The following is a 14,162-nucleotide window of genomic DNA, read 5'->3' as shown; positions in this document are numbered from 1 at the left end:
CAGGCCCAAAGTAACAAACTGTTTAGATTTCCATTCAGGAGAAAATAACTATCTACAAACAGACCAATGAACCAGCTAGACAGCACCAGGGTGGTGAGGTGGGAGTGGGTGGGTGGGTGGGGGACCACCCTCATAGAAGCAGGGGGGAGGGGGAGGGGTTAGGAGGCTTGTGGAGGGGAAATTGGGAAGGGGGATAACATTTGAAATGCAAATAAATAAAATAACCAATAAAAAAAAATTAAGATGAGAAACTAGGGCCACAGTCACTCACTTGGTCCTGATACCTTAATTTCATTCTGATGCCAATATTTCAACATTTTTAAACAATATTCTTTGTTTAAAACTCATCTGCTTATAGAATTCTGAGCACACACAGAGGCATTCTGAAGCCAGAACTCCGCACTGTTAGCTCTTTCTACACCCAGTGAGAGGCCACACACAGGCACGGACTTGGAATATTTACACTCCTCTCTTTTTATGTTCTCCTGCACGAGGAAAAGTGACACCAAGTGTCCTTTTTGGTCATGGACGGTCACCAAGTGCCTGCACAATGGTTTCACACCCACTGAATCCTATTGTGGGTGCAGTCCCCAGAGGACACTGCTGGGGTTGCGTCTCCGTGGGGTTCACAGACGTGTCTTGGCTCGCTTTTCCCGCAGTCAGCCCTGTCTGACTTGCACTGCTCTTCCTTGCTATTCGAAGAACAAGACTCCCAGGGTTTCGACAAACCAGGGCTTTCTCCACATTCAAAACATAGGAGGAGTGACTTAGCTAGAGACTCTAGTTCCTCACAGTCAGCACGAGGCAGTTCATTTCCGCTGCTGCCAGCAGAGGCAGAGAGTGCGCTGAAGTCACTGTGAAGCTTGCGAGTCAGGCTGCAGATAGTCTTGATGCAGCTTCTGAGACAGTGCAAGTCACTGGGGCACCCTACAAAAGAGGGAAAGGAGAAGGTGGGCTACCAGTTCCAGGTGTCGGCACGTGTTATCACATGACTCTAGCAAGTCTTTTAAGTAAAAGGGACCCTACACCACAACTCCAACCACTGAAGGTTATCCCGTTAAGTGCCTCTCTGATGGACAAGCGCTGGCTTCCCTGACTCTGGGCAGAGGTGCTGACATGCTTGGCAGCAGCAGCCCGAGCTCCTACACTGGGAACTTAACACACCGGCATAGTGTAGGGTGGGCTGTGGTCACAGCTCAGACCAGGAGGAAAAGGGAGTCCTGGGATCGATCACACAGGTCCAGCCACAGACCCCAGGGGGCTGCCTACCTCTCAGCGCAGATACAATCATCTCAACGGTTTGTTGCAAGCACGACTTCAGCTTCAAGAATTCTGACGCAAGGCTTAACAGCTTGGAAATTTGTTGTCTAGAACCTTCTTGTACTTGAGTTCTGAAGCTTTTCTGTATACAAAAAGTTAATACTTAGAAAGAACATACAGCTGGGCAGCGGTGGTGCACACATGCCTTTAATCCCAGCACCTGGGAGTTCAAGGCCAGCCTGGTCTACAGAGTGAGTTCCAGGACAGCCAGGGCTACACAGAGAAGCCCTGTCTCAAAAACCCAAAAAACCAAAAACAAACAAACAAACAAATAAATAAAAGAATATATGCATATATACATACATATATATCACAGACAAAAATGAAATGTATAATGAAGCTACATTGAAACATTTAATTTTCTTACCAGTACATAACCTCATTTCTATAAGCAAGATCAAAATACAAAATTAACAATGGCTACTTTTAAAAAGCAGTACGGATTTAATCTTAATTTAAACCACAGCCCTAACATCCTAGCACATAGAAACAGACCATAGTACCCAACACCATAAAAGGCTAACATTTCATTTCAAAAAATTCAACCTCACAGTATTTCTTTAAATATTTACTTTACTTAAATACTTCAGCTATGGGCATTACTCTCCTTTTCGGTACACTGATTTTTATACTCCATCTCTCTTTTTCTATAAAGTGTGACCTGTGACATGAGAATATACTAATTCTCCTCTATTTGACACTGTGTGAGCACATTAGTGTTAAATGTGTTCTTTAGCCTATAATGACTACAGTCAGGTACAAGCTGGCAGCTCCTAGGCTAGTAACTAAGAAACAGAGGGGGCATGAGTGGCCCCTGGGCCACCATAGACCTATTACTACACAAGTGCATTAAGTCTGCCAAAGGAAGTCTAGGAAACAAGCGTGCTTGGTGAGCATGCACAGCAGAGCTGTCTCCAGCTGGGGCTGCCAGGGGAAATAAATATATCTACAAAGGAACCAAACGCAGGGACAGACAAAAACAACGCAAAGCTCCTCCTACCGTCCTCCATTCAGCGACGGCATTTTCCAGAGACCCGACCCACTCCACAGTACTGGCTTTCATCTGCTTAGTGACCTAGAGAAATGTTAAATATTTCAGTAAACAAGTAATCACCAGGAAACACAATTCTTAGGCCCCGGCGAGACCAGACAGGGAGCTCTGGTCTAGAATCCAGAAGAGATAAAAGTTCCATAAGACAGCTCGAAGGTTCTTCAAACCATATAGATGGAATTCCTTCAGAATAAATGACACATTGATTTCCACATAGCACAGCTGAACTGGGCTCAGCGGCACAAGCCTGAGGACCTAACGTTGACCCCGGTGAATGACTCCACAAAGCTGTCTTCTGACATCCACATATGTGTCATGACACACAAGTCTCCACACGCACACATACACTAATAATAAAATATAAATGTAAGAGAGGATATACTCTGATGTCTAACTATCTCAAAATTTGCCTTTTATTTAAATATTTATAGGCATGAAACTTCTCTCAGAAGCAAGCGAGGTTTTGAATTATCAAAAACTATGAGGTGCTTTGAGAAAGTTACAAATGTTCAGTTGTGATCTATGCTGCACATGGTATTTCCCATCTTACCACTGACAATCAGACCCAGATGGGGACACCTAGCTCTCACAGTGGTGCAAGTCTTAAACTAAATCAACAGTGAAGCCTTGGCTGGGCCACTGCTCACTGCTGCCCCCCTCAGATGGAGGCAAGCTTCTGCAAGGGGGTGCTGCTGTGTGTTTAATTGGCTTTATTCACTAAGCTCTTGTCTAGGTCGGCTCAGACTTGCAGTTACAGTAAGAAGAAAAGTAGGCCATGGTGGCTCACCTCTAATCCCAGCACTCAGGAGTGAGAGGCACATGAACTACTCTCCTGCAAGCTTCGAGTTCCAGGTAAACAAGATCTGTGTGGTAAGACTGACTCTCAGGAAGAAGAAAAGTACACTTCATCTCATGAACCCAGCTTTGAAACTATAATTTCAGTGCCCTCTATGAGTCTATAATGCAATCCTGATTGTATTTATTCTTTTTTTTAATGAAAATAAGCTTTATTACATCAAGTAATAAATACAAAGATGCAGCAGTTTCAGTCGTTTTCTTCCAGATGTTGTGATGGGCTCACAGTAAACGCAGAACTGAGATCTCCAGTCTCAGGATGGACATCTGCAGGGTGCTTGGTAGGTTGGGTAGATGGCTCTTCCTTCTGTATGTATAACCTGTGCATTTTAAAGACTGACTTCCAAGCACTCAGTCATGCAAACGCTTAGGCACAGAAGCTCCATGAAGCAGGGTCTACACTGTACACAGGCGGGCCAGCTACTGAGCAAAGGCACTGTGGTTTGCACTCAACTCCTCGGAGGCAGGTGAGCTCAGGGAAAGGACGTCAACTGGGGTGATACATATCCAAAGGGAGGTTAGAGGGGACACTGATATTTGGGGACAAACAATAGCTTGCTGTGAAGTGGCTTCACAAACATCTTTCAAATGTTTGGAAAGAAAAAAGAGCTGGGTCATTCCTAACTACTTAAAATGCACATCGTCAGTTACTGCAAAATGTCCTCCCAAACTTTTGAGTGTGGGTTCAGAGCTTAATGACTGTGGTAGAAAAATGACTAGCATTTTGCACAAAACTTCTCATCTCCACGTAGTAGTAGTAGATGGGCCTTCAGACCGACCAGGGGCTAGGACCTGGCATTCCCTTCCGTTTCAGCCAAGCACTCCCGAACCAGGCTCTGGGCATGAATGATGCCTCATTTTAGCTTCTCCATGGCGCTCTTGCTCCCTGCATACGTCGGTCTGACCTCTTTCCCCAACTCTTCAATGATGGCCAGCAGCTCTGCATATTTACTCTGAGGCACCTGGCTATTTTCAGTTCCCTGGGTGTAGCCTAGCGATGGAGGCCCATAGTCACTCAGCAGCTGGCGATACTGGGAGGAGGTCGCCATGCTAGTAGAGGGTGAGTGGACACTTCCGGCATTGAGCTGTATTTATTCTTTATGTGTGTGGTGTATGGTGTGTGTGTGTGTATGTGATGTGTGATTTGTGTGTATGTGTGTGGTACATGGTATGTGTATGTGTGGTGTATGGGGTGTGCTGTGTGGTGTGTGTGCATGTATGATCCTCTGGAGCTGGGGTTACAGGTGGTTGTGAGCTGTCTGACATGGGTGTTGAGTGAGATTCCAGCCCCAATCTTGGGAACAGCAGTAAATACCCTCACCTGCCGAGCCACTGCTCCAGCTCCTACCACAGGCTCTTCCGACTTTTAAGTTGGGAGAATACAATCAGAAAGAATCCAGCTAAGATGGCTCAGTTGGTAAAGCACTTGCCACTTAACCATGAGGACCTAAGTTCAATCCCCACCATGCTCAGCATGGAGAAGGGAAGATAGAGGACTCTAGGCAAGCCAGTCTAGACTAACTGAGATATCAGTGAGTGATACTGTCTCAAAAACTGAGGTGGAAAGTTCTAGAGGAACAACATCCAAGGTTGACCTCTGATCGCTCTCCCCACGCACACAGTCACACATACAGAGAGAGAAAGACAGACAGAAAAAAGGGACAAAGAATACAATGAATAAAATCCCACCATGTAACAAACTATAATGTCAGACCACAGAACGACAAAAGGAAGGAGAACAGAGTCTATGAGAAGAATCCTTTTAGTTCCTTTTATTTATGTGGAGAGTGTGTGTGTGGTGTATGTGGTGTGTATATAAGGTGTGGGGGGGTATGGATGTGTACGTGTGTATGTATGTATAAGGTGTGTGTGTATGTATGGGTTATGTGTGTGTGTGTATGTGTGATTTGTGTATGTATGTGGCATGCGTGTGTGGCATGAGTTTGTATGTGGCATTTGTGTGGTGTGTGTATGTGGTGTGTGTGTATATGTGGTATGTGTGTATATGTGGTATGTGGGGTAAGTGTGTATGTGGGGTGTGTGTGAGACAAAGCTAACAGGCACACCTGCTTTAACAGTAGCATGAGCACTTCTCTCTGCCATTGCGCCACCGTTCATCACTGTCGATTCCACACTCTGAACTTACTGCCAGCGGAAGTTTTACAGACAGAACTCACACAGTAGATAAAAGATATTAGTGATGAATGGGGCTCCTGACATAGCCAATCTCGGTGTCAGCAATGCTTTGACTATGACCTAACAGCCCAGCGCGTCCCTCTCTACAGTGGTCCTGCCACAGAACCTGATCAGCAGCACGTCTACTGCAATAGCACAGGAGTCACAGATCTTGATTTAGTGACATGACAGTGTGGACTCCTTTGGTTTTGTTCTTCTTTTAAAACAGATGAACAAAGATATGCAAGCAAGGAGGCAACACATTCAGACAGTGCAGCACGTTCAAGCAAGAGGAACAATTCAGCAGCTGCCAGTCACTGTTCCTAGTATTTATTTTTATTTAAAAAAATTTAAAGTGTTATATGTATGGGGATTTTGCCTGTACATATATATGTGTACCACATATGTGGCTGCTACCATCAGAGGGCAGAACAGGGTATGAGACCCCCTGATACTGGAGTTACAGCCAGACTGCTGTGAGCCACCGTGTGGTGTTGGGAACTGAGCCTGGGTTCTCTGCAAGAATGCTTACTACAGTCTCTCCAGCCCTCATTCCTAGCTGTAGTGAGAATTTTGGTTTCTTTAAAAAACCAGGCATATGGAGGCTGGAGAGATGGCTTGGAGGTTAAGAGCATTGGCTGTTCTTCCCGAGGTCCCGAGTTCAATTCCCAGCAACTGCACAGTAGCTCACAACGACCTACGGTAAGATCTGGTACCCTCTCTGGCCTTCAGCCACACATGCAGACAGAACACTGTATACATAATAAATATTGCCGGATTCCTGGTTGGAGATATCCCGATGACAGAGATTGGACTTGCCCCAAGGAACCCGACACCTCTAATCAGCATGAAGTAGTCTAAAGATGTCTACATCCCCTTGTCTTCTAACCTTCCTCTCCCATCTAGTGTTGGAGGGTTGGAAGGGATTAGGGTGGAAGATCTCGCCTACAGCTAGCACGGCTTATGAGTCAGGGCTAGTCATCTGCAAAGAGGCAGAGCACCCTTAGAAGGTGCTGACATCATCACTAGGTCTGTATCTTGATGTGAAATCACTGGTGCAAATGCCCCTGGAAAAACATTTAGTTCAAGATGACTGGATCAGTAGGTGCTCGCTTACAGTTTATAGGTAGAAAATAAAGACCTAACAGAAAGGCAGGAAAAGACATCCAGGGAGTGAACAGTAGGTGTCGCTGCCACACTCTGTATGGCTTAGGAGCTTCAGAGACATGACACCATCCGCCTCTTCAATAAAAAAGAATTCATCACAAACTAAAACACATGATATATAAGCTCACCGCGCTGCACTGTTACTTGTACATTTTAAAGTATTTTACACAAGATCCATCTTTAAGATCAAGTGTGTAACGGGAGGACCAGATCCTTCCTCACCCTTACCTCCTCTTGTGCACTCTGCCTGGAGAGGTCCTGCCTGAGGTCCTGTGCGGTCTCCAGCCCAGAGTCTAAGAGACTCTTCATCCCCGAGGTCACACCATCCTGGAGAGCAGCCAAAAACTCCTGTTAGGAAAAATGTCTCTCAGTTAGCTGTGAGCTCGGTTTCACATGGTAAAATTTTATTAAATATGTGTGTGTGACAGAGAGAAAGAGACAGAGAGTCAGAGGAGACTCAGAGAGAGAGAGAGAGAGAGAGAGAGAGAGAGAGAAAAGAAAAGAAAAGAGAGGAGAGGAGAGGAGAGGGGAGGGGAGGGGAGGGGAGGGGAGGGGAGGGGAGGGGAGGGGAGGGGAGGGGAGGGGAGGGGAGGGAACGAGATGGAGACAGAGAGACAGAGACAGACAGAGAGCGCGCACATACAGGTGTCACAGGACAGCCTGTACACTTGGATCTCTCCTTCCACCCTGTGTCTCTAAGAAACAGCACTGAGGACATCAGGCTGACAGCTAGCACCTTCACCACTGAGCCACATCACTTGCCTGGTTTTACATACTCTTCAAAATTATAAGATAATGAAACTGTAACTCACCCTCAGTTTATTAAATTCAGCTACAGTTAGTATAACTAACTTTATAAAATCTATTAGGAAATAAAATTAACAAAATGATAATGTAGTACTCCACATGTGTCATGTTGGAAAGAATGGTCATTTTAGGCAGGCCTTTATTTGCTAGGAAATAATACATTTTAATATAGTATGGTTCATAGTATAAACAAAGTGGGCAAATATAAATATTCTATAATTACTAATTTTTCATATATAGACAGGGTGAGACCACGTTCCAGTTTATAGCAGCCATCAAAAGATAAAAAGCACATTTTCCCTTTAGGTTTTGAGACTGGTCTCACTATGTCACACGAGTTGTCCTTGATCTCCTGACCCCAACCCCTAGGTGCTGAGGTTACACTGAGGTGAGCGCCCTACCCTGAGCCCCAGCAGGATTGTTGCTTGTTTTCTGAGACAAGGTTTCTTTGTCCTGGAACTCATTATGTAGTTCAGCCTGGCCTTGAACTCACAAAGATCAACTTGGCTCTGTCTCCTTAATGTGCTCGAAGTGTATCCCACCATGCCTGGCTCCAAAAGGATTGTAAAGCTCTGTTATCATCCACTCATATTTTAACCACTTTTGTTTGCTTGTGTTTGAGAACGGTATTCACGTAGCCTATTGGTCTCAAGTTTGCTTTACAACCAAAACTGATCTTGTCCTTCTGATCCTCCTGCCTCGGCCTCCGAAGGCTGGATTACAAATGTGCACTCACAGCAATGGAGATCAGACTCACACCTGCTCTGCAAGCTGCCAACAGAGGAACATCCCAGCCTTATCCACTTTTGACCAAAAGAATCTAAGATGGCCAAACTATTAAAAGTACAGGCTATTTTGAAAAAGGAAATGCACTTATTTTGTTATTCTGTGCAGCACTGCTGTTATCTGAAGTCCCTGGCGTTCCTTCACAGGTCTTCCAGCACTAACGCTGTGCATTACCTGGGCACTGGAGACTTTGTTGCTGTTTTCCAGAACACAGAGCTTGCTCCCTTTCAGAACGGCTAGCTGACCCACACACTGAACAGCCTGCTGCATAATCTCCATGACTTTGTTTTGAGCCTCTTTTACCATCGATGAAATATCCGAACAGCATCCCTGTGAAATAAAAATGGGTCCATCCATATAGCACATATATGAGATTTTAAAGCAAAGAGAAAGGGGACAGTGGGTGAAGTTAGCAGGCAGGAGGGGCTGGACCTAAGCCCTCAGTGCCAGCACTAAAAATAACAGTAATAACAGGGCAGTAGAGGCTGTTTAGGAGATAAGGGCACTGGGTGTTCTTCCAGAGAACAGAGGTTTGATTCCTAGCCACCATAGGGTAGCTCACGGCCATCTCTAACTCTAGTTCCAGAGGATCCAACACCCCTTTCTGATCTCTGAGAGCACCAGGCACATATGTGATGCATAGGCACACATGAAGACAAAATACCCATGGACCTAAAAGTAAAATTCATAATATAGTGACCACTGAAGTGCCTGTGAGAAACAGAAAGCAGGCAGCCCTGAAGCTGACAGCTGTAACATGAACAGGATTCAGTCTCCTCCTCTCTCAGACTTGACACAGAGGAGACATAAATCAAGTGTGAAGTTAACCCTGAGTCAGGGTTAGAAGTAGACATCAGTAAGACGAACTAAACGGTATACCTTTGACCTTTCAACTTTAACTGTTCTTGGGGAGGGGGTGCAAAGGAGAAGAGGAGAAAGGAAAAGCACCCCAGTTACTTTAAACAACAGCCTTCCCTACACTCAGTGAGCAAGTTGCAAAGGCACAGGGACCTCCCCTTTAATGCTGCTTCTTTCTGGCCCCTCCCCCTGCAGCCCTTAGAATGCCTGGCTTGGCCTGCTACTCAGAAGACGCTTGCTCGCTCGCTTGCTCGCTCGTCACAGCTGCACAAAATAAGGATCAAGCATGCTTCACTAGTAAAGTGTTCTGGCTAGCAGTGCCTTCCCAGTCACTTGGCATCTCCACCCTTCATTCGTTACAGAGAACGCATCCCACAGCTGTGTGGAAGCTTGTAAGTCAAGTTCAAAGTGTTCTTCCCAGGAAATGAAGAGAAGGCAAGACATTTCACAGCAGCAACTGGACCAGGTACTCTCTCACACCATGATTTCATCTGAGGAGCACAGCAACCCTGCCAGGTGGCCATCACTGTTCTTATTTTCTAGGGAAGAGACCCAATAGCTAAACAGCTTGCCTAAGGACATGAATTAGCAGGATTTTAAATATCAACAGTGGGTTTTGGTCCTTAACTCTGTCTCTGTGTCTGTCTGTCTCTCTCTCTTACACTCTTACACACACACACACACACACACATACACACACACCCTCTTAAACTGCTTTTCTTTCATTTCTACCTCAGAGCATCCCAGGCTATATCCTTTATTAGGCCTGAACCTAAGTCACACCCTCAATTCTGACTCTGGCTTTGTCCTCTGACCAACCCTGTCCTTCTATGTTCAGGGTCCTATGCTGTCAGATCTTCTTCACCTGAAGGTTGCCCACATCTGCCTGTAGTCACCTCTGTGTTACATTCTTCTCTTTCCCTGTTGTCTATATCCAAAGTGACCCTTCATTTGATGTGAATTTCACATTCATTCAACAACAAATATCCAACGAGCTATCTAACACACACATCATGAGGCCCTGTGAAAAGACACTCTGAGTCCTTCACCTACAGAGAGCAGACTGTCATGTATTCATCAATAGCATGGCATATTAAAAGGCATAATTAGTAGCTTTACTTGGGGTTAACAAAAAGAACAAACAAGAGAGGGACCCGGCCACATTGGGGAGACCCAGAAAGATCTGGGGAAAAAAACAGTTGATGTGAAGATTCCCCTAACTCAGTCACTCAGGAATGACTTGTCACAACAAAAGTTCTGCTATGGAGAAGTGGAAAGTGGGGGCTGGTAAGATGGCTGGCCCAGTGGGTAAAGGAGCTTGCCTATAACCCTGATAACCTCAGTGTGGTCTCTGGAACCCACATGGGTGCAAAGGGGAAAGCTGTCTCCTGAAAGCCACCCTGAGCCTCCACAGTGCACCATGACATGCATAATTCCTCTCACGCTCCTCAAACGTAAAATCTTCAATGTGTACATTACTACAGAAAACGAGGGTATCACTATATAAAACTTGACCGAATATTCTAGAAAGTTTAGATTTTTAAAAGTGGAGCTTAAGCCGGGCGGTGGTGGTGCATGCCTTTAATCCCAGCACTCAGGAGGCAGAGGCAGGTGGATTTCTGAGTTTGAGGCCAGCCTGGTCTACAGAGTGAGTTCCAGGATAGCCAGGGCTACAAAGAGAAACCCTGTCTCGAAAAAACCAAAAAGAAAAAAAAAAAAAAGTGGAGCTTAGCTCTCTCTGCATTTTCTTGCCTTTTGCTTCATCTCCTTCCCTTTGAGAGATTTTCACAGAGATCCCTGGTATGGCAAGGATGTTATATTTTTCAAGTTCAGTTCCCTACTTTTTCCACAGTAATGGAACCCTTGGTTTTAAACCCAATAGCTGTTTAGAATAAAAAACCCACTTCTTGATGATAGAGAGAGCAGCTGTGGTCAGGAGAAGTTCTAGCCAAGCACACGGAAGTATCATATGATGCCTCCCTGGCCTTCCTTTATAGGAAGGCCGGTTCCTTGTCCCCCCTCCCCACAGCTGCACACACACAATTCAGCTGGTGCTCCATCATGATGGAGGACGATGAGGTCACATCCACACTTCCGACACAGCAGAGGGGAGATCCCTTCTCTTTGTGCAGCAGAACCCCCATGCCTACCTCTGCATCCAGGAGACAGAAAGCAAGCTGTCTCTTGCTTCTTCCTAGTGATTAAACCCAAAGTTACTTGATACAAAGTAAGCAGGAAACAAAATTACTTTTCCCACATCTATATCAAGAGCTTTGTTGTTACCAATTCAGCAGGCGCTGAGAGCCAGCCCACAGCCAGAGACTCTGCCTTTCTTTCAGTGACCTTAACTGGGGGCTTGCAGAGTATACTGGACCAAGACCCTGTGCATTCAAATTCACCTTTATTACCCAGTGGTTACACAACACTGGGGGAACAAGTCATTTCCCAAGCCTCTACATCCTCATCCATAAAATGGCAAGAGCACACATCTGGGGGTTGTCACCAGGACGAAATGAACCAGCACCGGCAAACCTCTCCGCACACAGAGGACACATAAGCCTTCACTCAGTAAACTAACTGCACCAGTCTTAGGACCTCAAAACAGGAAGCACCCAGAAATCCTCAGATGTAAGTTCAGGGAAGATACAGGTGTAGGAAGCCAATAAAGACTTTTAGAACAAACGAATTCTTCAAAAATAAGAAATCAACTTACCTGCAAAAACAATTGCAAATAGCCTCCGAGTTTTTTAATATCTTGTCTCAATTCATCTTCAAGCCTCGCTGAGCCAGTACAAGGTAGAAAATCACCCAGCCAGTGTTTGAACAAAACCACAAGCTGCCCAAAGGCACAAGCAACCTGGATGGTAAGAGCCTGTGCCGCCCGGTCAGAGAACACTTGGAAAGAAGGAGAAGGAAAATTACTGCAAGAAACGGTCTCCAGTAGGAGAACTCACATACAGTTGCCATGGAAGCATCTAAGCATGACGGAGAGATGCCGGCCGGATGCATCAGGTAAGGAGCGAAGGGTAGAGGGCTGTCATGGTGGGAGAAGGAAAAAACAGAGGAATGGCTTACGATTATCTTGACTTTCTTCATCCTGCTCTTCATGGGCTTTGGAGATGGCAATCACCCCACTATGAAGCCTAAGGAGATTATTTATCAGGCTATCTGCTATAGTTTTCTCTTCATGGAAACTCTGTCCGAGGAAATCTATTGATGAGCCAATCAATTCTTTGCAAATCCCAGGAAGAAAGGACTCTGATGAATTTGAGTAAATGGTGCTTGGTTTTTCCATTAATCCTGTATCAATGGAAAACAGCCAGCATAAGCCTAGATTCCGATCACAATTCTTTCAAACAAATTCATGGATGCAGGTTACTGAGGAATCAGTGGCCAGTAAGTAATTCACGCAGGCTCTTCTTGTTTTAATGCATTCTTATTTCTACACACCAAGGTGAAAACGCAACTCCATATAGGGACCACTTAATCTCTCACCAGCATGAGCCCACAGGCTTAGTCAGTGGCCCTTCACCCTCACGATAAGTAACTAGAGACAAAATATCCTACGTAACCTCCCCTTCCCCACCACTCGAGACGGGGTTCTCTCGAGATAAGGCTGACCTCGAACTCACATAGATCTGCCTGTCTCTGCCACCATTGCCCAGTTTCACTTAACTTTCCTACACTTGATAGCAGTTAGTTGTTCCTAACACCTAAGGAAATTAACTCAGAAATGCTCATATCTATCATGTGCATGTTTGTTCTCACACCAATGTACTTGTTGCCAGTGGATTACATTAACAAGTCCTAAGGATAATTATCTCCCTCCAAGCTAATTTTGAGAAAATAACAAAACCTAGCCTCAATTTCTTTGAAGAATTCTTATTCTTTTATTCTTGCTCATATCCCATTACCAATAGGATATTGGACCTTTACCAAACAGACTATTACATAGAACTTTCAAGTTGACAAAAATCAGATTATTTATTTTATTACTGTATGTATCTAAGTGTTTTGCCCACACGAATGTCTATGCACCATGTGCATGCCTAGAAGGGGGCATTCGATCTCCTGGGACTGGAGTATGGTTGTGAGCCATCACGTGGGTGCTGGGAATTGAACCTGAGTTCAATTAAGAGCAGCAAGTGTCCTTAACAGCTGAGCCTACTCTGCAAACCAGCCACTTCAAGCTTTTTATAAGCTACACATTACACTTCTTAAAATGTACACATCTTTATTGTACACTATGTTCTTTACACATGCCTATGGAACCCCCACCTAGATAAACACATAACATTTCCATAATCCCTTTTCAACAGGCCTCCTTCCTTCCTTCCTTCTTTCCTCCCTCCCTCCCTCCCTCTCACTCTAAGAATTATTCATGTATATAAGTACACAGTAGTAGCTGTCTTCAGACATAACACAAGAAGGCATCAAATCCCGATATAGATGGTTGTGAGCTACCATGTGGTTGCTGGGAATTGAACTCAGAATCTGTGGAAGAACGGTCAGTGCTCTTAACTGCTGAGCCATCTCTCTAGTCCCCAGGTTTCCCTTTCTTAAAAGCATCCCAGCCAACAGGGTCTGATGGTACTATGTAGTAGTATTGGCTCTTAGCAGGCAGACAGGCCACATGGTAATGTCCTGTCCTAAAAGAAAAAATCAAAATGCAACCAGAATAACCCAGGCCCCACTCTAACCTGCCCACAGCTCTGTTCTAACAGATTAATTTTGCTTAATTTTGAACTGTTCGATCTTGTCTCTGGCTTCTTTCACCCAACAGTTTTGAGGGCAGTTCCAGGTTGTATGACGGGGCCATTCCTTTTTATTCTTGTTTTGTGTTCCTATGTTGAGAGTTAGTGAATTTGCTTTTGTTTTTGGAGTTAGAGGCAGGGTTAGGATGAGGGTCTTACTCAGGGGGATAAAATTACTCAGGGGATACTTCCTGTAAGTTTTGCTTTAAGTGTTTTTCTTTTCTTTTTTTTTTTAATCTTCTTATGCTGACGGCATTTTGCAGGGCCTTGAGCAGAGCAGGGCAGCCCTCTAGCACTGAGCTCTGAAACATTTTCTTCAGTTAGAGTAACTACTGAAGCAGGTGCTCAGTACTGCACTGTATGTCCAGCAGGCCTGAGCCCTAAGTTCA

General features: G+C 45.0%; 1 protein-coding gene and 1 pseudogene across 3 annotated transcripts in view; both read right to left on the bottom strand.

Annotated features, from left to right (window-relative positions):
• Positions 1-499: 499 nt before the first annotated feature.
• Positions 500-14,162, bottom strand: part of Kif14 (kinesin family member 14) — a 61,734-nt gene continuing 48,071 nt past the window's right edge. For all 3 annotated transcript variants that reach the window (XM_021160749.2, XM_021160757.3, XM_085830528.1), the window contains 7 exons: positions 12,095-12,319; positions 11,733-11,914; positions 8,336-8,491; positions 6,797-6,916; positions 2,321-2,395; positions 1,270-1,402; positions 500-927 (listed from right to left, as the gene is read on the bottom strand). In XM_021160749.2, coding sequence (XP_021016408.1) covers positions 557-927; positions 1,270-1,402; positions 2,321-2,395; positions 6,797-6,916; positions 8,336-8,491; positions 11,733-11,914; positions 12,095-12,319 — 1,262 coding nt within the window. In that variant the 3' untranslated portion in view covers positions 500-556. The remainder of the gene's footprint in view (positions 928-1,269; positions 1,403-2,320; positions 2,396-6,796; positions 6,917-8,335; positions 8,492-11,732; positions 11,915-12,094; positions 12,320-14,162) is intronic.
• On the bottom strand, positions 4,012-4,305 carry LOC110293022 (cyclin-dependent kinase 2-associated protein 1 pseudogene; annotated as a pseudogene).

This window comes from Mus caroli, unplaced genomic scaffold (assembly GCF_978045245.1).
Source record: "Mus caroli unplaced genomic scaffold, Mus_caroli_1 scaffold_1, whole genome shotgun sequence".
Taxonomy (NCBI): domain Eukaryota; kingdom Metazoa; phylum Chordata; class Mammalia; order Rodentia; family Muridae; genus Mus; species Mus caroli.
Note: the sequence above shows the minus strand (reverse complement) of the source record. Positions and strands in the feature narration are given on the sequence as shown.